The 27,641-nt window shown below is 48.4% G+C and overlaps 1 protein-coding gene and 1 long non-coding RNA gene across 2 annotated transcripts; both read right to left on the bottom strand.

Annotated features, from left to right (window-relative positions):
- Positions 1-6,300: 6,300 nt before the first annotated feature.
- On the bottom strand, positions 6,301-10,425 carry LOC136553681 (uncharacterized). The gene is made up of 3 exons (XR_010783201.1): positions 9,635-10,425; positions 8,400-8,450; positions 6,301-8,064 (listed from the first exon to the last, which is right to left on the bottom strand). It is a non-coding gene; the product is annotated as an uncharacterized lncRNA (long non-coding RNA).
- A 4,703-nt stretch (positions 10,426-15,128) lies between these two features.
- NRN1 (neuritin 1) lies at positions 15,129-22,929 on the bottom strand. Its single transcript, XM_066558754.1, has 3 exons — positions 22,552-22,929; positions 18,297-18,441; positions 15,129-15,543 (listed from the first exon to the last, which is right to left on the bottom strand). The coding sequence occupies exons 1-3, from the start codon at positions 22,604-22,606 to the stop codon at positions 15,312-15,314; spliced, it is 432 nt and encodes a 143-aa protein (XP_066414851.1). The 5' UTR covers positions 22,607-22,929; the 3' UTR covers positions 15,129-15,311.
- Between the last annotated feature and the right edge of the window lie 4,712 nt (positions 22,930-27,641).

Genomic DNA, 27,641 nt, shown 5'->3' with positions numbered 1-27,641 from the left:
GAGTTTGTACTGTTCACCCAGCTCTGGAGCACTGAAGGGCAGGAAACCTTCCCCAGCCCACAGAACCCATGGGTTTTGTCCATCTGCACAAAGGATCTCACCTCTGCAACACTGCAGCCCTCACAGGAATACCACAGGCTTCTCTGGCCTGTCTAAATGGGGAAAAAATGATAAACAAACACCAGGCAATGCTGTCAGATGTCTGTAAAGGTACAAGGGTAAACAGTGTGCGTTATTTAGGGGGAAAAGGCCATGGAATCCTGGTTCTTGTAGATCTTCCCAGGGAGCCAAGTCACATGCACACACTCTCAATTAAGAGCTGCATCTTTTCTCTTCCCAGAAATGCCATTTTCCTCTGGGTGCTTATCAGTTACTGGACACACAAGAGGTTTGATCCAAGACAATTTACTTCTCATACATGAGTGAATATCTAACTGCCCATCTTCAGCCTGACTGATGAGAGCCCAGGTAACTTGGCAGGCTTCCTCCTCCTGCGTCTGAGGGATGGCTGCTATTCATGAGTGCTCCTGCCACAGATATGGATGCCACCAAAACAGATTGCCCTCTCCAGTGACAAACATTGGTGGGAGATAATCTGTATGAGAATGAAATAGTATTTTCCCCAATTTATTCTGCAAGAACAATGCAAACAGGGTATCCCATTGAAATGCTGGGTTGATTTCCTTTGGTTTCTTACTTTCCTTTGTTCTTACTGATCAACTGAAGAAAAGAACCCCATTTCTCTTTTCCAAAATCTCCATGGTAAAATTCATTTCAGATCCCCTTCATGAAATGACTGGATAGAAGATTCTCCCTTGGGTCACTCAGCATATTCATTACATTGCTCTCACTCCTCTAAGATAATGAATCATGTATCCCAGGACCTGTCCACACTTGCAAGTTATCACTGATTAAGGTAAGGTGCAAATACAAAGTGCCATTGCTGTTTCTTAAGAGCAGCTCAAGGGTTGAGTTAAGCAGGAATAATGCACTGATTTCTCAAGAACACCTTCCTCACAAGGTGTTAATCAGGAAGAGGTGACTGGAAACAACTCAGCCCTGAGATATGACATAGCTGAACCAGCCACACTTGCTCAAACCTCTCCCAGAGGGCTCTGGCTGCCCTTGCCAACAGTAGGAGAGTGTTTCAGGAAGCGCTGCTGAAGATCCTATGGATGATTTCAATCCATGCTGTGCATTATAAAGTCTGTACCACAGTTTGCCATAGGGAACCAGCATTAAACCATTAGTACTAGTTAGGTTATCTGCTTATGGTTAATAATATTGGCTGGTGTGTGCACCTGTTGAGCAGCCAAGCAAATGAAAAGGCATTTGACAAAATGTTCCAGATGAAAATAAAGCCCAGAGCTAGATGAGACTTTTCCACAGGAGCCTGTGTCAGGTCATGGTATTGCTGCTCAGCCAAGTTGTCAGACAACAAAGCTATGAAGAAACATTCAGTGGGTTGCAAATGCTCTCTTCTCATCTTTCAGTTTTGCAAATTTTATTGAGTGATGCTGTCCTTATTCTGTATTTGTCCCTTCTCCGTAGAAGCACTTGACAAGTCATCTGGGAACATCTATCATTGCATAACCTCACACTCGACAGACAAAGCTGTTCACCTCTTTTTGCCCCTTTTATGCAGCCAAGGGCTCCAGGCATTTCTCAGGCTTCCTTCAGCAATGTGCTTCTGCAGAAATAAAAAGCCACAAAACTCAGAATTTGGCTTTCCTCTATGCTTTTTATTCTCTTAGCCTAACCCAAAGCACTTTAAAATACATAATTGCTATCATCTTAGGGAAAGTTGTGAGGTAATTAGGTCTCTGGTCTCTAATTTATAAGCAGAAGTGGAAAAACACCCTACCCTTGACAGGATTAAAGTACCTGTGGGTACAATTCATGCTTTCAGATCATCTCCAGCCACTTTATTCCTTTTAGGCCACTGCAGGTATGTGCAGAGATGATTAGAGAGACTTCCTGGTCAATGCTCAGAGGAAAGCAGGTGCTTCCAGAAGGCACCAAATGCCAAGCTGGGTTCCAGGAACATGAAGGCTTGTGCCACCCAGACCTGTGTCAGCTGTTCGTGGGTCTGGGATTGCTCCCGTGCCCCACTCACCAGTGACTCTATTCCCACATCCTATGGAGTGAAATCCAGCACAGGAGCTGCTGCCAGGGCACAGCTGGCCAAAGGTAAGTGTGTGTGAGGGTCATTCCCATCCTGCAGCTCACAGGATCCCTGGCTGTATCTGTCACCTGGGCTCAGCCTGTCCTGTGGATCCGAACATGCAAAAGCAGGCACAGAAATGGGGCTTCAGAGGCAGCTTGGCAGAACAGTTTTGGCATGTGGAGTGACAAGTGCAGGGGGAGTACAAACTTCTTGAGCAATAATTTGCTATTATGTGAATATATATTGTGCTACATGTGAAATTTACTTGGGGACTTGCTTTATCTAACATTGCTCCATCAGCTGATCTCAGGGGAGATTCAGGACAGGCCTCTCCACCTGCAGAGGAGCTGTGTCAGAACTGGCCTGGAGATACAAGTGCACAAACATTACCTAAGCCTGTGAACAAGAGCTAGCTTCAGACAATACCAGTGCATACAACCAAGCCTGCCTTTGAGAGAGGAACAGGTATAGGTGATGGGATATAGCATAAACCACTAAAAATGGCCTATATTCACACTTTTCTACACAACCATTAGTTTTTGTTTTCTCTCAAAAATGACCTTCCTATCAATCCAACCCTGAGGCAGTTAACACATGGAGCTCAAAGCTGCAGCTAACACATGTCTGTACACCAGGCTAAGAACAAAATATTTCATTATCATATTGAAATCCCTAATTCATGCTGAGCTTAAACTTGAAGCAGCCACAGTTGTAATAACCCTGGGAACTGAGAGGATAGGAAACTTCTGAAAATCAAGTCCAGAAGCACTCAGGATTTCCACCAGTGCCACAAACCCAAGGAAACTTTCTGACGGTTTCATTTGTATTTGGAGTTTCACTGACCTAGCAAATAATACATGAAATATATTGTCTATTCCTCAGACAGGTTCTACATTACCAAATGCAATACTCCCAGCTGCAATCAGTGCATTCTTTTGCTCTAAACTCATTTTCCAGAGCTATATTTCTCAAAAAATATGAGACTTGAAACTCCACTTTTATGATCATAGAAGATTTGGTTTCTGCTATCCTCTTTAACAGGTGCATCCAGAGTCTAAGCCCATTTTAGGAATGCATCAGAGAAAAAAAGCTAAAATGACTTGCCAAAGCTGCTGCCTGACCTTTAAATACATATTTAAAGCTCTGTCTCAGGGCTCCACAGCCCCCAAGGATTTTCTTTCCTCAGTGCCAAATGCAGAGTTCATGCAGCCCCAGCTCCTCCAAACAAGGTGCTAAATTCACATGTTAAAACCAGGTGCTGTTTACGCAAAAAAAGTGGGACAAACATCTGCATGTCACCAGGCATCTTTCCTGTACACTGAATATAAATATCCAGGGTAAACCTTTACCTCTTGACTGTGTTTCCTCCTACACCTTTATCCTCTGAGGCAGCTTATGTAAGTAACCTGAGATAAAAAAATTTCCTTGTCATGGTGTAAAAACACTAAAGCTCCATTGCCTATAATCTGCTTCTTTTGCTGGGTGTCCACCAGCTCTTCAGGACACTAGAGACACAAGAGACACTATCCCTATTAGAGGGTTTGACATCTGAAGGTCTCATGAATGGTTGGTGAGGGAATATGGTTGGTAAAGCTGCCAAGGAAAGGTGTGCTGCAGGAAAGCCCTGGAAGAGAAGAGCAGCCAGTTGAAGACACAATGGATCTGACTAAGAGGACTTATTTAGCAGCGCATGTGCAGATGTCCAACACAGCTTCATGTCTTGGAACTTCTTCTCTCACTCTGATCCCAAAGCAACCTACACTGACCTTCCTGTGCCAGAGCAACCTCATGAGTTTGCTAGCAAGTCTTTGCCCTAGTAAGTCTTCAGAAAAGCTGGTCAGCAAAGATTTTCATTAATTCACTAGTGGTAGTGGTTGATGACCAAATAACATTGGTTATTTAACCAAAAGATCACATTCTGCAAAGAGCAAATATTTCAAAGTATTAGGAACAAGTATTTCCTAACGATGTTCATTTATCACATAGAAAGCTGTGAAAAAGGCTTGGAGAGACCCACAAGAGATCATGATGTCCATGTGTGATCCATGTAATTTCTGGTGATGAACATCATCAGGAAATACTTGTAACCAACAAGGTTTTGTTCGGATATATTTGTTTTAAGGTCTGCAGGTCCTCCTTTAGGTATCTCACCTTATTGTTAAGGTTGAGTTCTCCAGACACCTCAGCAAAAATTACCTTTTAATGTTGTTCTAGGCATTTTTTCCTAGAGATCACCTCTTCAGACCTCTTGGTCTTTGCTCCAAGGAAGGTGAAACATAAAAGTTTATTTAAATACCTGTACAAGCAGCAGTTTGCATAACACATATCTGCTGCCAATGGTACCTCATTGCCCACTGGGTGCCCAGCTCAGGCCCCACTGTTCTGACATGATCTGTAGAGCACACACATTTGCACCAAGTGGTGAATTTGGTCACTCACTCAAAGGGCTGGTTTCTGAAGATGAGTTAAACTCAAAAAACTGAGTAAAGTCAGTGCTTATTATCATATGGGTACTCAAGCCCAAAAGCAGCCTTGGTTGTGTCATAGGATGTAAAATCCTGCAGCACCACACACTTCTAGCAGCAGAGAGATAGCAGCTGTCTGGGAGGTAACTATTCCCTTCAGGTTAAATTAAATTTATGTTGGTTTAATTTAAGACAGTTGGGAACAGTTTTCAAGCTAAAATAATAAAAGCCACTTCTAAAGTGAAATAATGGATGGCAATAATATTGACATGTGGCAATAATAATAAAGATGTACTGCCCACTAAAGGATTTTTTTTTAATAGAACCAAAAGAAGTTTCTATGTGGACTATAATCCAGAGGCCAATGAGTCTTAGGTATCCTTAAAAAGAGGGAACACTAAGGGAACACTATCCTCAAACTCTCGGCTGGGATGCAGCAGGAATTCTAAAGCTCAGTTTTGGTTTTTTTTTTGCACTTTAACACAGAGGATGTTAGGCAGGTTGACACTAAGCACATGCTTTATTCACTGATTTTGTAGCTGGTGGCATACACCACGTTCAAGGTTAACAGGAAAATTGTAGAAAGGATGCAGCTGGAGTCTTCAGGTGGCCATCCTCTCCTGGTGTCTGCTCCAGTGCAGCAGGGGATCACTGTCTGATCAACAACCACCCCCCAGTAAAATTATACCCTTTAGTAAAGCCTGCTCAAGTTGCTTTCCAGTGATCTTTGTCTGATGGCAATGCTGGCACTGGCTGGATTATGCTTGATTAAGTAGGATTAAGTACAATTTCGAATGTTGCGCGCTAATTGGTTGATACGCCTTGTATGAATTTTTAATCAGATATCACTTATCCTATATTAAAATTACTACTATAAACTCTTTATATGTAATATGTACTCATGGATCTAGAAGGCACCAAGTGGAAAGAGTGTGGGAACTTGAGTGCTGAATGATGTGAATTATAACTTGACAGCAACATGATGAAAAGGTAGAGGAGAAGAGCACAGGAGGATGGCTGAGGTATAGGAAGCCTTTTCCCAGGAAATACGGCATAAAAAGTTCACCCCTGGAAGGCTGTGAGGAAAAGACCACTGGTGAAAGGGCCATATGAAAGGGGCTGCCTCAGCAGTCCTGAAGTAATTTTAAGTGAAAGGTTACAAGCAAAAAAGCCCCCTAAAAATTAGAAAACTTTTAGGAGTAGGCCAGTACAAACAATTGCACTGTGCAATATTTGGATAACCAGACTCCCTCTAAGCCTCATAAAAATTACATAAAAATAGTCAGTGGGATTTTGAGTATATCCTGCACTCCATGAACACACAGGGCTCCAAACTATCCCATTCATCTGGCACACAGAAATTGATGGGAAGGTCTGAGCTTTTATTTCCAAGTTTCATTGTTTGTATGATCTACCATAGGCAGGGAAGATTAAAGAATAAGGAAACACCTAAATTTAGAAAGAACAAAGGAGAGCTCAATAGATGAATGCAAGTAATTGCATCAGGTGCAAAAACACAATTAGTGACATTATAATTACTGAAATTAAATATCAATTTATGTGAGTATGCACTATAACACTTCTGACAGCCTCAAACAATGTATGATAGCAAATAGAAGGGGGATGACAGCTCCCTAATTTGTAAAGTAGAACCATAGAACCCTTAAAGCTCACTTCAAGAATTTTATTCCGTAAGATACAAGGACAGGAAAGGTTTCAGTGCAAAGAGGATAAGTGACAATAAATGCCCAGTAAAACCATGCATACATCTGCAGCTATTAAGACACACAGCAGCTTTTCTAAAATACAAATGTAGTACATGAAGTAACAAACCCTGCAGCAGCACCATGGAAAACTTTGGTCTGAAGGAGAGAGTGGGAAGAAGAGAATTCCCTTTGGGATAAGAAACACCTCGCTTTAGATGCTGCAAGCATACAGGTTGCATGCTAATTGTGTCTGTGTCTTCCTCTAGTCCACAGGGAGGAACAAGTGTCACCAGAGACAATCCTTACCATAGAGATATCCATTCAGCATGCCAGGTGGTGAGATAAATCCAGGTCATTTCTTTCCCTTACCAATTTTCATGACAGAACTTTCCATCTCCTGGAGAATATTTTCTCCAGCATGTCTCTCCAAGGCTGGCCCTTTAAGTGTGTGAGAGCTCTGCAGCCACAAGGCAGACATTTTTTTCCCTTCAAAACAGCTTTACTTTCCTCTCCCACCTCCCCTCTTTCCTCCTGGTGTTTAGGTCCTGTTTGCTAGCAGGATGGCTTTTTTTTTTTCACCCCGTTGCTAGGTTGGTAGCCTAGTTTCCCAAGGAAAGGAAGCTTATGAGATCACACTGTCTGTGCAAGTGCCAGTCGATCCCTCCTAAATAATTTTTGAGCCTGTGAACTGAGTTTGATCAAACTTGACAGGGGATAGAAGTCTTAAAGGTTTGAGCTGCCTACAAGTGCTGTAGAAGTAGGCAGGCAGAGGAGAAGAAATGCTGGGAGTGCATCCACTGCAGAAATATTACTGCATTATTAGACACCAGAGAGTCCACATCGAAGACAGTCATTACCACCGAACTCCATGGGAGATACAATTTCACAGATTCAGCAGCTCACAAGATGACTTGATTAATATGAGCATGAGCAAAATGTTCTTCTCCCCTTCTTCTAGATCGCAAGGCTTCCAGTTGCAGAGCAGCAGGGGAGAGTGCAGAAATGACAGGCTGGTAGAGTGAATTCAGAGCTAATTGCTGCTCCTTCTCATGCCACTCCTCGTGTGGAACTCGACTTCCCTGTGACTCCAGTGCCCCTATTTGCATGATCTGGTTCACACAAAGGATGAAATTACATGGACTGAAGTCCTAAAGAGCAAGTCCTAAATTGCTGTGGGCTCTGCTTAGGAGGGTGAAGCTGCCTCATAATGGGCCATGGTTTCTAAGGGCAGCTCCATGATGAAGCATCCAGCTCGTCCAGATCTGTGCTCCCGGCGCTGCTCAGCATTGCAGTTGCTAACAGAGATCCATTTACCACGAGTGTGAGCTGGAACATGAGCTGAGGACCAGCAAAAGCTGTGAGCTGTGCCTGGTGCGTGGGCTGGCTCTCATTTGTTCCTGCTGTGGCTTTTCCTAGAAGTCAGGCGCCCCAGGACTGCCTGACTACTGAGCCTGAACAAAACCCTCACAGTTCCTTGTTAACACTTGCTAGGGAGAAAAACAAGCTATTTGCACAGGTGGGATTCAAAGAGAAGTGGAAATCACTCGTCTTACAGAAAAAAAGAAATATGACCCACTAACCACAGCTGACATTAAAATAAAAACTGGGGAGTTGTGCAACTTTTTGTGTTCAGTGAAGTATTGATGTTTTCTTCTTCTCCTAAGCCTTCTAAGTATTGATGTGCCAGATATCTGATTTAGGTGGAGAGAGTGCAAATCACCAGCACCTAAAGAAAATGGAGGGAAGGTAATTAAATGAACTTCTGATGCACAGCAAAACAGGGGGCTTGTGAGCAGTGAGTGACAATGCTGAAAACGGACTGGGATTTTGCAAACAGGACAGATATTGCAATCTGCCCTGGACAGTCCAGCCAAGGGCACAGGCTGAAATTCACAGCCTGGAATGCTGCAGCACAGCACCTGCATGAGGCTGGGCTGCTACAACCTTCTGTAAGATGAGGCTTCTTCAGAGGGGGACGGGAGCCACAACTCTCCTGCACCCAGGGCTGAATGTTTTCTGTTACATAACAGACCTGTGAAGCGACACGGGAGCATCCTTTACCTATTATTTGTTGCTGTCATTTCAATCCAGGCATTTTTCTTCTGATGAAAGCTAAAAGGTAAAATAATTTTTTTGTAATTAATAAAGCCTATCTCCTCATGTAGCATTTTTCACAAATCTCAAAGATCTGAAAGTGCTGTTCCTATTTAATGGGCACTAGGAGTAAGGGTGAAGGAAATCAAGTGAAATGTCTTGGCAACAGAAAAAAAACAAGTATTGCATCATGGCTCTAGTAAAAGGGACAAGGGCACCTATTAAGCCTCAATAAACAGCAAAGCTTAGGACAATTTTCTGACATACTGGATCCTTCAATGAGGCAGTGTGAAACTAATGTGACCAATGTTCCATGCCAACAAAATATGTTCTGTATTTTTCATCTGACAACATAATTTAAGGATTTGTTAAAATATGGGAAACAAAATGAGGCAGCACCTTTACAGGAATCATTCCTTTGCAAAAGGCAGCTCGTGCCAGAGACTGGAAAATTGAAAGTGCCCCAGGAGAACAGAGGAAGGGATAAAACCTCTTACACTACCCAGTCAAAATAAAATATATTAAAAGAAGCATAAATACCAAACTGACCATTTACTGCAAAACTTCTTGCACTTAAGGTACTACAATTGTCAGAAGTGTTACTATTAGAAGTCCTGACAAAGAGAGACTATACTAGACACATGGTTTGACTCTTGAAGACGTGCATTTGGCAGAATTAGACCTTGTGCATAGCTGTATCTGAAGGAAACTTACTGACAGCCACTGCAGCAAAACAGGTGTTTTAAGGGGATAAATCTGATAAAACAACTCCTATCACTATCAGTGATTGTTTCTTTCTTGTGGTTACTAATGGTTTTTTTGGTTGGTTACTTGGTTTTTACTTTGGTTGACTGAGGTTCTGAGGTTTTCATTTGCTGCCTTGGGGAGCATCAGTTTGAATATCCAGTAGTTTCCAAAGTGTTAAAGAAATTGGTGGTATTAAAGTGGTATTAAAGGATGCACTGCCCATCCACTCTTGAGGCTGCTTCCTGGCAAAAAAAAAAGGTGCTCTGCAGATTTGATCTCTGATGCTTGAGAAATCTAGTAAGTTTTTCACAGTACTTAATAAATTTATATCCTGGACAAGAAATGTGAAGGTGCAAAGCACAATGCACACACAAAGCTCTTTGTACTTTGGTGGCATGAACCTGGAGTTCATATTGGAATAACATAAGGTAAAACTGAGCATTCAAAATCCTTACCTAGGCAGAATCCACATTGACTTCAGGGGATACATTTCCCAGAGAATGGCTGTGTAAAGAAGGTCAGGACTAGTTGTTGGTCCCCTGCAGCAATGTTGTTTCTCTGAAGAGACTTCCAGCACCTGTGATCAGGGATTTATTACTGCCGGTGAGTACCAGCAATCAGGTGTTGGTCAGTCTCACCTTGACCTTCAGGAGGTTGTTTCCATCTTTTCTTCATATCAGCTTTGGAGATAAGCAAACAAAGAAACAAAATAAAACAAACAGTACAGCCTAAAAAGCTAAGGCACAAGCCATAGGCTGGGTTTCTGAGAATTTGATCCATTTAAACCTATTTCTTCAGTACCTCCTGAAAGGCAAAGTCTGTGCCAGCACAGTCTGCCCATTTGTTAGCAAACCCATAGTTCAGGAGCATGGGGTTTTGAGCAAAATCTTCAAACACAGACCCACCATGGGGATTTGGGGGGAAAGGAACAGCCAGTAACTCACCAGTAATAGTGCTGTTGTCACTCTCCCACATCATCTCCAGTTTCTCTTCTCACTGGTAGAACTGGGCAGCAGAAGGTCCTTAGCCCAAAGCAAATGAAAGCCCTTTCCTGTACTACCATTGCAATGGGCCCTGGGTTGAAACTTTCCCTCAAGAGAAGCTCCAACCAGCTGGAAGCACACTTGCCAACAGTGCAATTGATCTTCAGCTGCCTTTAGCCTAAAGAAACTCTTTCAGACATCTAAAATCGCATCTGATTTCATAACAGACTCCTCTGCAATCCCCACCACTTTGCCTGCTCTCAACCCTTCCCAAAAAAAACCAAGACCTAAACCAAAAAAAGCCCACCCAAACCCACTTGTGATGAAGAATGAAGTGGCTCAGAAGAATAAGCTGATTCGACACCTCCTCCTGCAAGTCCTGCCAGCCAACTCCTGCAACAGCCTTGCTCTGCAGCACTCTGCAAGCAGGATCTGCAGCTAAGGCAGGGGAGAGGGAAGAGGTGGAGGAGGGAGGGGGGAAGGCACAGAGGCTGCTCACATAGAAAGCCAGGGCTATTCCTGCTACCCACCCTGGAGGCACCACTTCTGCATCAGGCGGGAGTATCAGAGGGAGAATCTGGCTTTCTGGATTTAACAAGCTCACTTTTCCTTTAATTGGGGCCCTCAGGCACTACTGTAGTCCACCTAATGGCACTAATCATTAATGAATCTGCTTGGTGAATAGAAAGGCTGAACTGTTCTCTCTCTCCTTAGGTTGTCAGCCCTTCTCACAGAACTTAGTGGGTTTCACTGGGCAGGACAGCAACTGCACAGATTTTAAAAGGACCCTGGAGAGGAAAGGGCTGGAAGTGCCACTGATCCATTCATCCCTGGATTGTGCAAATGAGCCAAGGACCATCAGTAACTGGCTGCTTCCTCTGAGATGTAGATAGAGGCACCAAAAAGTCCTGTCGGAAATGGATACTGCACCTTATTTCATACCATGCCTCCCTGCTCCCTCTACAAGCACCAACCAGTTTGCTCTCACTACCACTCAGATTTTTCCTCAGTTTTGTGTGGCTAGAGCTTTTGCTCCCAGCACAGGCCCACTCCATCTCCCTGTTACAGCCTTTGAACAGATGGGAAAAGGTCTCTTTTTTTTCTTTTTTTTTTTTTCTTTGCCCTTAAAGCAAAAATAATTGACCGCCACCAGCTCAGCCCAGTGCCGGCAGGGTCTCGCCTGCCGTGTCGGAGGGCAGCCCGAGCCGGGCCAAGGTGCAGCTCTCCCTGCAGGGCTCAGCCAGGCTGCTAAAAGGGAGAGGCAGGGAGGCAGCAGGAGAGCAGCCGCAGGCCAAGCACGGGTGCATCCAGCGCTGCCGGGGAAGAAGGAGCCAGCGCTCTGCAGCCCTCCGGGGACTGAAGGGCTGCGGTTGCTCAGTCGGAGCTGGGAATAGGAATTAGGGCAGGCAGAGCCGCAATGGCTGCAACTCTTCCTGATTATCCAGCCAGCTAGAAATACACTGGCTTGTCTTTTGTTTCAGCTGCGGGTTTTTTCCCTGTTGATCTGCATTTATGTTTTGTTTTGTTGGGTGTTTTGTTTTTTTTTTTTTTTTCCTTTATGCATGCGCATGTGAGCATTTTCTTCTAAGCAGGAGAGATAATTTTACTGTGGTCACTGTCAAGGTTTAAACGCCCTTCTGTTGCGTTTTTCCCCTCTCCAGTTCACCAGCTCACGTTTGCCCGGGAGTTAAGAAGGGATGTTAGAGGCTTGAGCCTCTTCCAGCTCTTGCTACAGCAGCCGCTGCCTGGGGCAGCGGGACCAGCCTGGCAAGAGGCAGCCCAGCCTTTCCCGCAGCCTCTACAAACCCTACAGGTGCAAGGCGGCAGGAGGCAAGTCCAGTACACTCAGTCCTTTTCTGGGACTTGGCGGAGGGCTCGTGTTTCCTTGCCCACACAACATGGCAAGGCAGAGCAACCATCCATCCCTGCGGTGGAGAAAATTAAATACGTAAAATCAACCTTTGCGCTCAGGCTTCAGAAATGGCCCTTGAAAGGAGCAGAAAAGGGAACAACCAATGCCTGGCGCATTGGGGAGCTCTTATAAAATGAAAGGGCGGGAGGGAAGGGGGAGTTTGTTTGTTACTCGTGCTCCCCGAAAAAAGCCACGGAGCTGCCGGCGGGAAGAGCCTCGCTTGCCAGCGTGTCCAGGGGGAGCTGAGCCGGCGGGACCGGGCTTTGCTGCCCTCCCTGCCCCCTGTGCGGGAAATCCCGGGCTGCAATGCAGGCCAGTGCATCCCGGCTAGCTCGGCAGGCCTGTGCCCCAGGGATGAGCGCCCGATAATTATTAGCCCCAAACCGGAGGGTCCGGGAGGAGACAGAAGGGAGGAAAGGGGCCCGGGAGCGACAACCGGGCACCCTCCCCACCCGCTCCGCTGTTTTTCACTGGTTTGCCGCCGTTAATTATTCCCCTCAACGGAGGGTTAATTGGGGGATGTGCTAATTACGGAGAGATTATTCATTAGTAATTGAACTTCACACGAAGATAACGTGAGTCCGCTAATGAGCTGGAAATCGCCCCCTTATTCGGGCGTTTCAGCTTTCTTCTGTGGGGTGAGGGAAAGCTGGCAGGCTCCCTTCCGACGGACGGGCACCGTCCGGCAGCCGGGAAGGCGGGGGCGGCGGCGGGAGCGCCCCGAAGCCGAGCCGGGGACGCCGGCAGAGGCGGGACCGGCGCCCGGGCACCCCGGGGCGGAGCGGGGCGCGCTGCCGGCCGCCGGCGGGGTCCCCGGGGCCCAGCCGGGACAGACAGCAAGCTGCGGAGCCCCTGGCATCCCAGCAAGGGCTTCCTCTCCCCTCTCTCCTCGGCATCTGGCATTTCGTGCTACAGGAAACCGTAACAGCAGTGCCTGACCTCATGAATACAGAGATGTGCACAGAAAAATCAATTTAGGTCTAGATCCTCTGTGGGGAGGGAAAATAACCCGAACCATTTAAACAAAGCTCTGCTCTCCAGGGTCTTCCTTTTTCTTTGGTGGTGGTGGGGATTGAATCTAGAGGGAGGCCAATGTAAAACGAAATTGAAGCAGACCTGTGTCTGCCGAAGCGAGGCTGAGCTCTACAAAGCCCCCCCAATACACGCATAATGTATTTTATCATTAAAAAATCAACATTGCTTCCAGTGGTAAAGGCGCCTGACTCCAGTTCCCGAGCACATTCGTTGCTGGGATTCAATCCGTTTGGGAAATGCAGATTGGCTTGCGACCCACTGTTTGATTTATGAACTGTTACATTTGTTATTGCTTACACATTACATTGCGGACCTTGGGAAAGGAGGGAGCAGGGAGAGGGGGCGAAGGAGAGACTCTGCCACCCTACACATTGGCAAAGGACAGCTATCGCACAGGCGACGGCTCCCCGGCGGAATAAATCACTTCGCACCAACTCGTGGTCCCTACCTCCCCATCGCCCACTCGCCCACCCACCCACCCCCGATCGCCAGCTGGGCTCTCCTCTTAAAAGTAAAAAGGACGTGTTCACTATTTGATGTGTATTTCTTTATAAAGGCATCAGGCGTCTATAAATAGCCGAGGTTAGAGCAGCTTCTGCTGCGAAATCAATACCCCGTCCCCCCTTCCCCTTGCTCCTTCGGCTGAGCTGCCTTATTAATTATGAAAGGGCTCCTCTGCGCCCCGGCTCCGGCTCCGCAGCCTCCTCCCCCTTAATGGTGGTGCTGCCTTCCCTCCCTCCCTCGGCCGGGGCTGGGCAGCGCTCCGCGCCCGCGGGAGATCCGCGCCGCCGCCCCCGGCCGGCCCGGAACGCGGGGGTGCTGCGCTTCCCGGCTTCGGGGGCAGGAGGATGAGGAGGAGGGTGGGAGGATTTACAGCATATTTATAAGGAGCAAAAGAAGGGGGATAATAAAAAGAGAGAAAAAAGAAAAAAAAAAAAAGAGAGAGAGAAAGGCTTCGACTAAACGATTGAGGCACCCTGTCCTTGTTTGAACTGAAATTGCCGTGTTCGTCAAGGGATGGGTTCAAGATTTAGACTTCCTTGCCTTAAAAGCCCTGTCCTTTCCAAGATACTCTAGGTATATTTTATAAAAAGGACGACACCCTCATTTCAAACAATAATTTTTATTTTATACTTCTGTCTATACTTTGTAGCAAATCTTTTTTTTGTTATTTTTTGCTGAATTGACTTTATAATAAACTTTTGTTTAAATTACATTTTTCTTCTCTTTTAAAATCAAGGCTCTTTTTTTTTTTTCAAAATCATTTTGCTGTTGTTATATTTTTTTCCCTTTAGGTTTACATTTAAGCCCCCTTTTTGTGATCTCTACGGTTGGATATTCAGGTATTTTACTGTTATGTGTAACATCTAAAACAAAGAGGAGGAAAAAATTAAAGGCAGTGAATTCGGAAAGATGCCTTCGAACAGCAAGTAAAGATAAACTCTCAGAGATGTTAGCAGCATTCCTTCATTCCTCCGGGCATTTAGATACGTCTTTCTTTCTCTTGCTCCTTCTTTCCTTAGCTGTTCGTTTCCCTCTCTTTCTCTCCCTCTCTCGCTCTCTTTTCCCCTTGAGGAAAAATGTTCTTTTTAATAGATTTTTAATTTTTTTTTTCCAGTGGAATGACCAAAAAAAAACAAGCGACTGTGGAGGAAAGATGAGAGATTGTGAATTATTCACCATATGCTTCACACGTGGACATCTACCTTGGATTTCTCGCCAGTGCCTTTTCCTGTCTGCGGTTTTTGTTCTCGCCTCGCACACTGCCACATTTTTAGCGGAGCCCGTGGCTCGCCGGGAGGTACCCGGCCGGTTACAGCCTTAGCAGTGGGTGGCCCAGAGCCGTTCCTGAGATTGCGTTTGCACAACGAGGGCTCGAGTTAGTTTCTTTATATTTTTTCTCTATTTTTGATTCGAAGCGATAGTAAAGCTGAGGTCCGATTTGGGCTGCGCGCTGCTGCCTGTTTGGTAAGATTTGGCAAATAAAACACAAAAAAAAAAAAAAAAAAAGAGGAAAAAAAAAAAAAGGGAGAACGCTTCCACAGTCCTACATGGGTGTTTCACCATCATCAGCCACCATCACCACCATCATCATCATCATCAACCACAGAAAAGCACAACGTCCCCAAAGCAACGGATGGACACTTCCTCTATAGATCCAGCACATGGAGAGGGTGTGGGTGTGAGTGTGCTCCTCGCCCCCTAGAAAGGCAGCCAGGTCACTAGGGCGGCCCACAGAGCCGCCAGCAGCAGGGGCAAGGCCGGCGGCAGCAGGGACGGCGCCGCGCCGCTGCCGCCTCCGCACAGTTCAAATAAGCTGCCTTGGAAATCGAGGTTTTTGGATTCCCGTCTCAATTTCTCCCAGAGGTCTGTCGCTCCTTCCTGGCAATCGGTGAGCGCTGTGAGGGTGCAGGCGTGGAAATCATCCCAGTACCTGCAGGAAGGGAGAGCAGCCGGCGTCAGAACAGGCAGGCACCCACCTTCCCGGGGAGGGGGCCCGCCCCTCGGGCCCGCCGCCCCCTCCTCCCGCGGCGGAGCCAGCCGGGCATGCCTGGAAGGGAGGCTGGGCCGGCGGGGAGGAGCCGCTGGATGAGGATTCGGGGTCCCCCCATCCCCAACCCCGCCTTCGGCACCAGCCCTGTCAGGGTGCTGCAAAATCGCTCTGCCGGGTCCCTGGCGGAGGGGTCTCTGCCTGACGGGAGGAGGGGACCTGTCCCCCCCGGCTGCCAGAGCCAGCCCAGGGGCCCGCGGGCTCGTCCGGGGGTTTCTCGTCACCGGTGGGAGCGGGCTGGGGAGATGGGGGTGGGAAAGGCACCCTCTCGGGTGCGGCGGGCAGAAACCCTCGGGGGGGATTCCCCGGGGCGGGGAAAGACCCTTACTGCGGGAAAAGCTCAAGGAGGAAGAGAAGGAGAAGCAGGAAGGGTAGGAGAAGGAAGAAGGAGCATCTTCCGCTTCTGGGCGCCTCGCACCGACCCGCAGCAGGGCAGCGGGAGCGACCCCTGATCCGTGGCCAGGGATCTAAAGCCAGGGAAGAGATTCCATTTCCTAGGATAATTTCCAGCTATTCGCACAAATTTTCCTTTTTCTTTTTTTTTTTTTTTTTTTCCCCAATTCCTTTCTTCACGGTGACTGGACCGGCGTTTGTCGCCGGGGCAGGCACCCGTCGTCCCATGGACCGCGTAGGGAGGGTACTGGAGGATCTTTCCTCTCCATGTCTGAGTTACCGAAAATCACCCCGAATCTGCCTTCTATTTCCCCCATCCCTCAAGGCAGACGTCTGCGAAACTGGGTCTTGATTTTCTTTCTTCTCTTTTTTTTTTTTTTTTCCCAAAGTAGTCCTGCTGCCTCTAATTTATGAGCACTCTAAGCTGGTTGTAGACTCCCAATGTTTGCTACATTTGTAATAAATAATGAGATACTGAGAAGCCAGAGTCTGAGAGTGTGCCTCTCCTGCAGTATTTCTGCTGTAATTGCATCTCCCAAAGGAAAATTAAATCTTTCACCATCTTCTTTCAATACACATCCCAGCACAGGGTGAAGGCAATCGGATGGTGGGAGGTGGTCAGGAAAAGGGTCTTTCTTGGAAAAGAGTTATTTTTAGAGATCAGGATCACATCTGGTCTGGCACTCGAGGGTACAAGATACCAAATCAGAACGCTGCTGCCCACGGGTATTTATTTCTGTTGCAGGACACAAAGTAAACCGCAGCCCAGCATTTACAGAGAGGTGCCAGCCTTTTTAGGTGTTTGACTCAGAAATACCTAGGTAGAGAGAGAGGAGTGTTACAGAGTCTCTTCACACTTCTCTTTCCTTTCCTTTCCTTTCCTTTCCTTTCCTTTCCTTTCCTTTCCTTTCCTTTCCTTTCCTTTCCTTTCCTTTCCTTTCCTTTCCTTTCCTTTCCTTTCCTTTCCTTTCCTTTCCTTTCCTTTCCTTTCCTTTCCTTTCCTTTCCTTTCCTTTCCTTTCCTTTCCTCTTCCCATTTCATGTCTTTTGTTTCCTGATTTTTGCGGAGCAAAATAAAACCCCACAACTATTCCAAACTTGTTTATGTCTCAAGATACTCAAGATACTCTCTCGTTTCTAAAGATTACTCTTTTTTCTTTTTTTTTTTCTTTTTTTTTTTTTTTTTTTTACGGGGGATTTTGCACCGAGAAACAGGCAAAACACCCTGTGTTGCAACCGCTCTTTTCTTCTTTCTTTCTGTTTTTTTTTTTTTTTTTTTTTTTTTTTTTTGTGTGTGTATATGTGGTTTGGGTTTGGGGTTTTTTGTTTTGTTGTTTTGTGGCGGCTTTTTCCTTTTTCCTCCCAGACATTTCGAAAATGTTCGTGTTTTCCTCTCTGTGCGGGACACGATTTTGCGAGGCGAGCTCTTTTTCTCCTCTTAATATTTTTGTTGCTGTTGTTGTTGTTATTGCTTTTGTCATTATTATTACTATTATTACAATTATTATTTTACTCTCCTTTATCGTTGCCCTTTCCTTCTTGTGCCCTCTGTGCCAGGAGCAGGGCGAAACTGGGGGCAAATGGGTTTTCCCGGGGCCATGGAGGTGGCAGAAGACAGCTGGCGCTGGGACGGCCGCCTCCCTGCCGCTGGGCGATTCATATCGTGACAGGGCTCTTCCCTTTTTAATTACGTTTTGTTTTCCGAGGAGCAGCCTCCCCAGCTCCGGCTGTGCCCGGCCAGAGTGGGCAGCCTCGCCTCGGCCTCGGGGGGAGCCCGGAGCCCGGCGGTGAGCGTGTCCCACAGGCAGCAACAGGGAAAGGGATAACGATGCCCGGGCAGCTAATGTCAGCACCCCAGAGCAGATCGGGGGAAGGGAAAGAATATGAAAGAGGAGCTAAGTAGGGAAAAGAAAAAAAAAAAAACAACAAACAAACAACCAAGAAAACAAACCAGAAAATAAAACACCTCAGATTCACGGAGGCAAAAAAAAAGAGAAAAAAAAAAAAAAAAAAAAGACGTTGTAAAAATTCCCGCCAGACTTCGCTGCTCCCCAAGCCCGGCCTGTCCCCGTGGCAGTGAGCTTGGAGGGACCCTGGAGCGGAGATCCCAACCCCAAAGCGTAACCCCCGCGTTGCTTGCGTTCCTTCCCTCCTTCCCGCCACCATCCAGCCTCGCCCGCCTCGCCCAGCCCCGGGTGACCCCCATTCTCCCCCCGCGACCCGAAGAAGAGAGGAAAGACCTACGCGCAGATCGTTTGCAGATTTCTCTTGTCGTCCAGGTCCTGCGGGTAGTTGGCCATGTTATCGCCCAGCCGCAGCAAACAATCCGAGAAGCCCCTAAAGACCGCATCGCACCGCCCCGCCGCTCTCACCGCCTGCACCAGGTACGCTGCGGGGGCAGGGGCACAGGTCAGCGCCGCCGCCCCCGGCCCCGCTCGCCTTTGCCCTTCTCCTCCCCAGCCCGCCCCCAGCCCTTGCTAAAAGCGCGACCTGGGGCAGCAGAGGGGCGCTGGGACCGAGCCGGGCTCGCCATCGGCCGCTCGAGGAGGTGAGCCAGGGGCTCTTCGCCCTTTTCTTTTTTAGTACCGGAGGGTTCGGTGTCTGTGGATTAGCGACGTTGCTTTCATTAATTTTTTTCCTTTTTTTTTCCCTCCATTTTTTTCTCTAAGGGGAGAGGAGGAGGGGAGGTGAAGATGCGCTGCCTGCTTCTCCCCGGACTTGATCCTTTGTTAGAAAATTCCTCCTGGAAGCAGCAGGAGCGTTTCTCCGTACAAACGCAGGCGCACGCACACGCACACGCTCCCTATTGCCCAGGTCGCTGGGCAAACACCGTGCAAGGCGCAGCGGGAAAAAAATTAAATTAAAAATAGTAATAATTAAAAAAAAAATCACTAGAAAGAGCTGCGCCTTGCGCCTATCGCCTCTATCTCTGCGACAGAGACACTCAAAGAAGGGACCGCGACATCACTTAGCCAGCGGCGGGGGTGCCGACCCGGCCGTGCCTGTGCTTGGGGCGGCAGGGCGGGACCGGGCCGGGGTGAGCCCCGCTCCCCCAAACCTGCCGGGCAGCCCAGGCATCCCCCGGGATGGCTCTGGCCAAGGGCATTCGCTTCAGCACAACAGGAACCAACACAAGAACAGCCGCCTGCAACCGCGGGAAGAAAATGAGTTACGGGCTCCTCCTGCGTGCCCCGAGAGGACACGGCACGGGATGGGACATGGGACCCGCGGCAGGCCTGTGCCCCCCCGCGGCATCCCGCACACGGGGTACCCGGGCACGGCGAGGCGCTGGCTGCCCGCCGCTCTCCTGCCCGTGGCGGGAGCTGGGGACGCTGCGGTGTCCCCGGGCCTGGGGAATGTCGCTGCGGCCAGCGGGGGCGGGAAGGGGCTTCCCCCGTCCCTTGAGGAGGAGCCCCTTGCCGCCCACACCGTCGGTCGTCGGGAGGGGACACCGCCCGCGCCGTGTCCCCAGGGAATGGCTGTGACACCCCACGGGGGGTGTGTGTGTGTTTCCTTGCCGGGTACGGGTTACAAGCTAAATGGCTGACTCCAAAAGAGACTGTTTCAACCCAAATCCTCCTCTTGCCGTTTGATTCATCACTAACATGACTTGGTGGCCACTCCCCTCTACACACACACACACACGCACACCAGCACCAGCCGCCACCTCAAACCCCCAGCAGGCTCCAGACATTGGCTACGATAGGGAAAAAAAAAAAAAAAAAAAAAAAAGCCAGGCAAACAAATAGAGAAGAACCGAAGACCATCCCGATGGTAAAACCATGTCCTATAAAACCCGCGCCATCTCTCTCCCAGCAGCTACAGCCGAGGGGGAGTTGCCACGAATTTCTGCAAAAAAAGTGTCGGGCTGAGCTAAAAATCCGGGGTTCGGAGAGGAGCCCTGCCCCAGGTTGGGGCCGGGGGACGGGGGGGTGGCGGGGGTCACCTTTGGGACCAGTGGTGAGCCAAGCATCCCTCACCCCCGAGGGACAGCCTGGCCCTGTCTGCCCGTGCCGCTGCCTCCGCACGGGGTATCCCCGGTTCTAAGCTGCCCCAAACCCCGCCAATAAATTAAAAAAAATTATAAAAGGAAGGGGGGAAAAAAAGGAAAAAAGCAAAAGCGGATAGACACGGTTCCTGTCTGGTTCAGAGACAACGGGATTTCTCATGAACTAGGTCGCTTGTGCCTTGCCGTTGCCACGACCTTCCAGAGCCCGCACCCATCCAAAGACAGCAGTGTGCAGCAATGTGCAATGCAGCAGGACCGCAGGAGCCCTCCGTGACGGACCGGGCCCCCTCCCGAAACACATTCCCCGTTCTCCCAGTCCTGCGACTGGTCTATCCCTCCTGTCCCTTCCGCAGAGACTTAGCCCACCCCAGCCCCCAGCTCGGTCATCTCCCAAAATGTCAGCGATTTCGGACAGCTCCAATCTCCTATGCTTAAATCCCAAATAAATAAATAAATAAATAAATAAATAAATAAATAAATAAATAAATAAATAAATCCCCCCGCCCGCGGCCCCCCCCCCTTTTTTTTTTCTTTTTTTTTTTTTTTTAAGTCCCGGTGCATAGACATTTTGGGAACGAGCCGAGCATCCATTTCACACGAGCCTTTACCGGGGACGGGGCAAAGCCAGTGGCCCTTCGCAAACCCCACACCGGCAAACAGAAGCTGATTCCGGGGGTGGGGAGGTGTGGAGGAGGTGGGGGGAAGGTTACCCTAAATACCGAAGGAGGAGCAGAGAGGAGAAGAGCCCTCCACGAGCCTCAAAGCTGTCCCCTTTCAGGGCACCGCAAAGCCACCGCACCGCCACCATCCCCACGGTGTGCAGCAGTATTTGGGGGTAACTTTCCAAACGACTGCTCATGCTCATGCCAGCCCGGGAACGGCATTTCCCAGCGACTCTAGCTGCCTTTTGAAATTTGAAATAAAATCCATCCTCGGCTGAACCAAATAAACACAACAGAAAGAAAATCTTCCTCCTCCTCCAAATGAATGAACGAACACACAAACAAAAATTGCAAGGATTGAAATTAAGGATAACATCCAAATAAAGCCTTCCCCCTTCTTTCTGTGACAGTACAAAAACTGGCCTTGTGAAGTGTTCAGCCTTATTTAAAATGGAATTGTAATACGAATGTAGGGGTTTGCATCATTTAACCACATTTCCCAGAGGTTAACATTTCATTTCGCTGCACTATTTCTTCTCTCCCCCCCCCCCCCGCCCATTAGATGAATAAATATTCAAGGGGTTTTTTGCCTCCCTTTCTAATTCTCCCGTCCTTTTAATTTTTTTCCCTCTTCTTTCTTTGTTACCCATAAAATTCTGCAGAGGTTTTCTGGAGAGGAGTGTGACCGATCAAAAGGATCTCTAAATAGCAATGCCGAGCTTTTTTTTTTAAATTGTATCAGAATTCCTTTGCAGGAAAATATTTTCAAAGGGCTCTTCACACCTGACAGTCTAGATAATAAAAGACGTGCTTTAATCCCCCTTTCATTTAAACCTTATTTTGGATCATGCTCGGGAATCTACATATCCAGTAGTAATCTTTAAAATTTGCCTATGTAGGACCAAGGTGGTCATTAACTTGGAGATTGTTTAATGTCCGTAACTAAAAAAAAATCTCATGAAAGAAACGTATAAAATGAACTCGAGAGCAAACCAACAAAAGCAACCAGCGAAACCCCAAGATATTGAACAAAACCGGCAACAAGCACACAAAATACACACCGGCATGGAAAGAAACCTGGTCTATTTTAAGTAACAGCATATATAGAATTTTTTTGGACCTGCTCGATTTTTGACAGGTCTTCTCCAAACACAAAATTAACGACTGGGCGGTGGGACTCCGCGATTTTTAAAAGTAATTTTTATTTGTTTAATCACTGCATTCGAGTTGATTATTTCCTTTAATTTAGTGATGGGTTTTCTTTGGTTTCAAGATGCTCTACAAATGGGAAAACGTTCTGATTCCCAAAGGGAAACCTTCGCTTGTCCCCCTGATTTTCTGCAAAAAAACTTTCCAGCTAGATCTCTCGCAAGACATTTTGTGCCCGTTCTAATTTATCTGTCCCCCGGGGAGAGGAGGAAAATTTCTTAGCACCGGAGCCACCAAACTGTAAGTGGAAGGGAACGAAGGGAACATCCGAAACCCAGATACAAACGCAACCGTTCGTGGCGACCGAGAGAAAAGGAGGGAAAAGAGGGAAGAAGAGGCGGAGGGAAAATAAAAAGCGAAGTATGAGTGAGCATGCACCGCTTTAGGAAAACGAAAACCAAAAGTGGTTTACGAGAAATCAGAAAGCGTCTCCCTTTCCTGCGGGCTCCCCTGCCTTGACAGCGTGCCGGAACGCGAAGCTGCCGCCGCGAAGGGAGCGCGGGGAGCGGAGAGCGGGGTCCCGCACCGACCGCGCAGGTTATCCCGGCGCTCCGCTCCTGCATGCATCAGCCGGGCTGGGGCGCGCACAACTTGACACGGAATTTGGCAGTCCACTTACCTATCTGTACAGCAAGGATCAGAGAAATATAACTGCCGTTCAACTTAAGTCCCATCCTACATTTAGTAAAACCATTTGCGGCTGCAGATCTTTAAATAGTTACTTTGGAGAACGTGGGGGAAAGCTGAAAAATAGACATTGCCAACAAGTTCCGAGCAGCGGAGGACTTTGCAGACAAGGGGGGGAGACAAGAGGAGAAGGAGAGGAAGAGGGAGGCAGCGGGAGAGGGCGAGGAAGGCTGGCTGGGAATGGTTCGCTCCATTAGGAGGGGGCGGAGGAAGTACAGCCTCACGCCCACCACCGGCCCTGACGTGGGGGGATGACACCGGCCGGGTTTTTTTCCCCTATTCTTATTTTTTTTTTTTTATAAATGTGCACCTTGGAAGAGGAGCGCCATTTATAGGCATCACAGGCTGGATTTACGCGCTCTCCCCGTGTCCCCCCGCCCCATAAATCGCCGAGAAACTCCCCCCCCCCGCTCCCCGCGTTCCTCCGGCCCCGTGTGGTGGCGATGGGGGCGGCAGCCGGGACCGTCCCCCCGGGGCGGGAGCGCTGCGGGGGCGGGAGGGGACACACAGACACACAGGCACAGACACACAGACACGCACACGGAGGAGCCGCCCCCCGGGGGTGGGGATAGCACGGCAGAGCCCCCCCGCCCCCGGGGCCGCCCCGTCGGGGCTGGCCGGGCCGGCCCCCGCGCTGCGCAGCGTGCAGGGGACAGGGACGCGCGGGGGTCCCCTCCCCCTGCCCGCCCCTCCCCCACCATGACGTCACCCTCGGGCTGAGGTTTGGGGGGAGCGGGGAAGGAGGGGGGCTGGTCTCTCCCGGCCTTTTCGCTGGTGCTCGATCCCGGCGGCGGCGGCAGCCTGGCGGTGGCACCGCAGAGGGTGGCGTGGCCAACGGGGTCACGCGTGGGACAGCCCGGGGATCGCGGTGGGGCTGCCCCGCGGCGGGAACCGTGGCACCCAGCCATGGCACCCCATCCTCTGGGGTGTGATGGGGCTGCGTGCAGGGTGTGGGGCTCCCGAGGCTCCGGTGAGCCCTGCCGGGGATAAGGCTCCTTCTGCGCTACTCCGTCACCCGGGCACCTTCCCGGGACCGTCCGCAAGGCCATCCCCTCCAGCAGCACGAGAAGAACCCCAAGGTGCCAGCACGGGCTTCTCCCAGCGCAAAGTAATCAGACAAAACCCCCTGCAGCCTTCTCCCGTGGCTCTCGCACTGCACAGTTTTCCCCCTGCCCAGCTCAGCCCTGACCCTCATCACCCATCGCCAGGAGCCAGAGGAGGGCTCGTAGGAGTGAAAGATACTGTTGGCTCCCATTCCTCCCAGTTGCCCCCAGTTTGCAGTCCCAGCGTGCTGCCTGTGCTGCAGGGTCCCTCTCTTTTACAAACCACTCGTGCCAATATTCAGACCTGAATGACAGAGAGACAGCAGCTGCCAGGCCGGGTACCCACGGCTCCCATGGGCTGCAAATGCAGCCAGCCGACAAGGAGAGGGATTGCAGGGGGTTAAATGACAGTGCAGCTAAGAGTAAAGAAACTTGAGGGCAAGAGGGAAAGCTTCCTTGCTGAGAGCTCCATTCACAAAATAGGGCTGGTGAATGCCACTGCCTCTTTAGGTCTCCCTAATGTGTGCAGTGGCAGCCTGCATGGGCATCCCCTCAAAGCCACCATGAGCCCCCAAGCTCTGTTTCTCCAGCTCAAAGGCAAGGGTAATTTTGGGTAACTATGCCAGCCATCAGCCTGGCCCTGCAGATGAAAAACGCTGGCTTGCCACCTCTGTGCCTTCCCATAATTTCCTTTAGATCCACCTTTTCTTCCTATTTATAGATTTCCACTATGGACAGAGAGAAGAATTAGAGGACAGAGCTGGCTGAAAACTAATCAGAGGAATTAAAAAAAAAAAAAAAAAGGGTTCATTTTCAGTCAGCTCTCAGAGCCAGCTCAGCATGTGGGCACATGGTAGTGAATGAATGAAGTGCAAGGCACAGGCCAGGGGCTGTGTCCCCTGGCAGCTTGCCCTTCCATTCACTCCACCATAAAGCTGTAGCCCACAGTAGGGTTGTCCTTTACACCCTCCTGAAGACATTGGCAATGTCAAGGAGGCGAAGGCTAAGCTCTGCAATATGCACAAAATTCTCCTTCAAAGTAGGAAAAGTTTTGAGTTTAAGATGAAGCTGAGGCAAAACACTTTTACCCAGGTCTTTGCTGCTGTGGTGATGAGGGATTTTATAATGCATAAGAGAGATTGAAGCAGTTATCAAAATGTGGAGCCCTGTCCTTTTACCCAGAGGGATGGGTTTGATAGCCCAAAAGACCTTTTATATCTCACAGTTGGTGCATTATCAGCATAAAAAAGGAAGAGGATGAAAGGAGTGTTGGTTGAGGTACATGGGCATAAACATTGGACTTTTCAGGTCTTGGCAGCTTGGCCATTTATGGCTGTGTTTGCTGCTTAGAAGGACAAGACACCTTTGCAGGAGCACCAGATTGTGGAGGCTGCAGCCAGAGGAATTTTTCATTTTACTTCTCTGCCCTACTGATAACTGTATTGGTTTATTGGTTTATTATTTCTTATAGATTTATAAACATATCTGCTAGGGTTTTGAATGTTCCTCTTTTTTCTCAAGGCAGACAAGCTATAGCTTCAGGTTAAAGGCTGGGCTGGCTCCAAGAAGCTTGGATTGAATATTACACTCTGCAAATCTGCTTTGGAATTAACTTTGGAGCAGTTTCCAATACACAATCAGGAAGAGTTTAATATCTGGCTTTTGATATGTCTATCACTGCCGAAATGACTGTAGCCTCTGGCAATCTGGCCACAAGTCTCATAAGAACAGGCATTTCTAGGGGATTTCTGGCCAAGCAACAACAAAAAGAGATCTCACAGCTTGAGGCATCAATTACAGAGGAGAAAAGGGTCTGGCCAAATTCCTCTAAATGTTCTTGACTTTTGTGGCAGTCCAGATCTGTCTGAAATTCAAGCCTGACTCCAGTCTTACCACCTTCCCTGCCCCAGGAAGGGGCCCACTGCACTATAGATTCTGAACAAAAGCCAGCAGTTTCTGCCCATCTCAAATAGCAGCACTCTCAGCTCTATTGGAGCCGGGCAGCAGGATGGAGTGGGGACAGTTGTTTATCAGACTGTCCTTTTTTTTCTTTATTTTCCCCCCAACCTGGTATTGGAAGGTGTCATGTTTTAGAAGGTGCTTGAATATCAGCCTGCCTCCAAGAGACATCAGTCTGTGCTTAAGGAGAGGAACGTCTGACGGTGCCCTGCTCAGTTCCTGTCAGGACACTTTGCTCATCAGCACGATTTTGCCCTTGTTTTTAAGAAAAAGCTCTCCACGCTGGCAGCAGCAGCAGCAGCAGCAGCAGCAGCAGCAGCAGCAGCAGCAGGCTCATGCTCCACTTGTTAGGGTTGGCTGCCATGTCCTGCCGTGGTGGAGGCAGAGGGACAGAGCCCAGGGCTGCTGGCCAGATAAAGCAGTGCCAGGGATAGCGATGGGCACGGCGTGGGCGGCTCCGTGCGCGCCGGGGGCTGCGGGGATGTTTGGGTGGGCAGCCCTGCCCTGCTGCTGCTGCCAGGCACGGAGCAGTGTGCTGGGCAGATGATTTAATTCCAGCCTAGCTCCACCGAAATTATCTACCACAAGGGGACCCACCACGTTTAGAGGATATGTATTCTCATTTAGTTTTTGGCTGGCTTACTGTCATGGCTGAAACTCAAAAGAGGCAGCCGGCTCAAGGTAACAGAGAGATGCTTTCCCCAGCAAAGCTGTCTGTATCCCCACAAATTCTTTTTCCCTTCATCCCCTTTTTAAAATGCAAAATATCTCTTCAAACAGCTCACACCATGGGCTTTTTATTTCATGTTTTCAGGCTAGTAATAGGGATAAAAATGAAATCTTTGGTGCTGTCAGTCAGAGACTGATTTATTCTAAGCGTCGTCTCAGGTTGAAGGGGAGGGTCCAGCGATCACGGTGATATTTAAAAAGTCCCTCCCATGGGTGTTGAGCAATGCATTCGCTGTTAGCTCATCCTGCAGTAACACTGCCTCTACCAGGAGGTGACCGCTTGCTTTCTCTCTCCCTCGCGGTCAGCCAGAGACCTGGCCCTGGAGAAGCTGATGAAACAGGAACCAGTGGCTTGTGCTCCGCACCCTCCTGCCTCGAGGGTCTCCTGAGAAGCAGGGATGGGCTGAGTGCCAGCTTCACAGTCCTGCAGAGGTGGCTGTCCTTGCTCCTGCTGTGGGTCCCAGTCCTCAGCTGCTGCCTTCCCTAGAGCAAAGTGGCCAGCCAGAAAAACACATGCAAATATCAAACCCAGCTGAGAAACGAATACCTGTTCAAAGTATGATCCTCCAAGATTATATTTAAGCAGAAAAATGATGAGAACACACTAAAAATGTGACAGGTAGGATTAAAGAAATACCTTTTGCTAACAGCTGGAATTCTAAAGGTTTTTTGGGTGATCTTGTTCATTAGACACCTGGCTTCATTACTGGCTGGACGTGCCTGGCTTTAGCTAAGCATAAAAAATTAAAGTTACATGCCAGAATCTGCCCCACATCGCTCTAGAAATTAGTACTTAAAAGGCACTTATCATTCACCAGGAAAAATCATTGTAATTTCATGCTTGTGAAAATATATTTCTGAAATGTAAACTGTTGCTCTGGTTTCAAATACAAAATCGGGAAAGAAAAAGTATATGGCTGAGTGGATGTAAAAGGACATTATTGTTTGATACCAAATCTTTTAAAAAATGAAAAATGCTGGTTAAGGTATTTTTAACCTATTTGAAACATTAAAAAATGATCTGATATAAACTTAGAAAGTGATTAGAATCATGGAAACCTCAGGCCCAGCTTCTGTGATTTTCAAAGGGGAATACCAGGCTCCTCTATGCTCATTTGAAAAGCTGTCTCTGTGTTCATTCTTCAGTACTTTCTTTCTTTTAAAAAGCAGCCTTCAAAAACCAAGGCATCACTTGACCATGATCAGCTTGTGTCAGCCAATCCAGTAAGGGAAGTGCTATCTGTTACAGAAAGAGCAGTGTTTGCATTTAGCTGCACTCCTCTGGGATGTA

This window comes from Molothrus aeneus, chromosome 1, assembly GCF_037042795.1.
Source record: "Molothrus aeneus isolate 106 chromosome 1, BPBGC_Maene_1.0, whole genome shotgun sequence".
Lineage (NCBI taxonomy): Eukaryota > Metazoa > Chordata > Aves > Passeriformes > Icteridae > Molothrus > Molothrus aeneus.
This window is presented reverse-complemented; position numbering and strand designations above follow the sequence as displayed.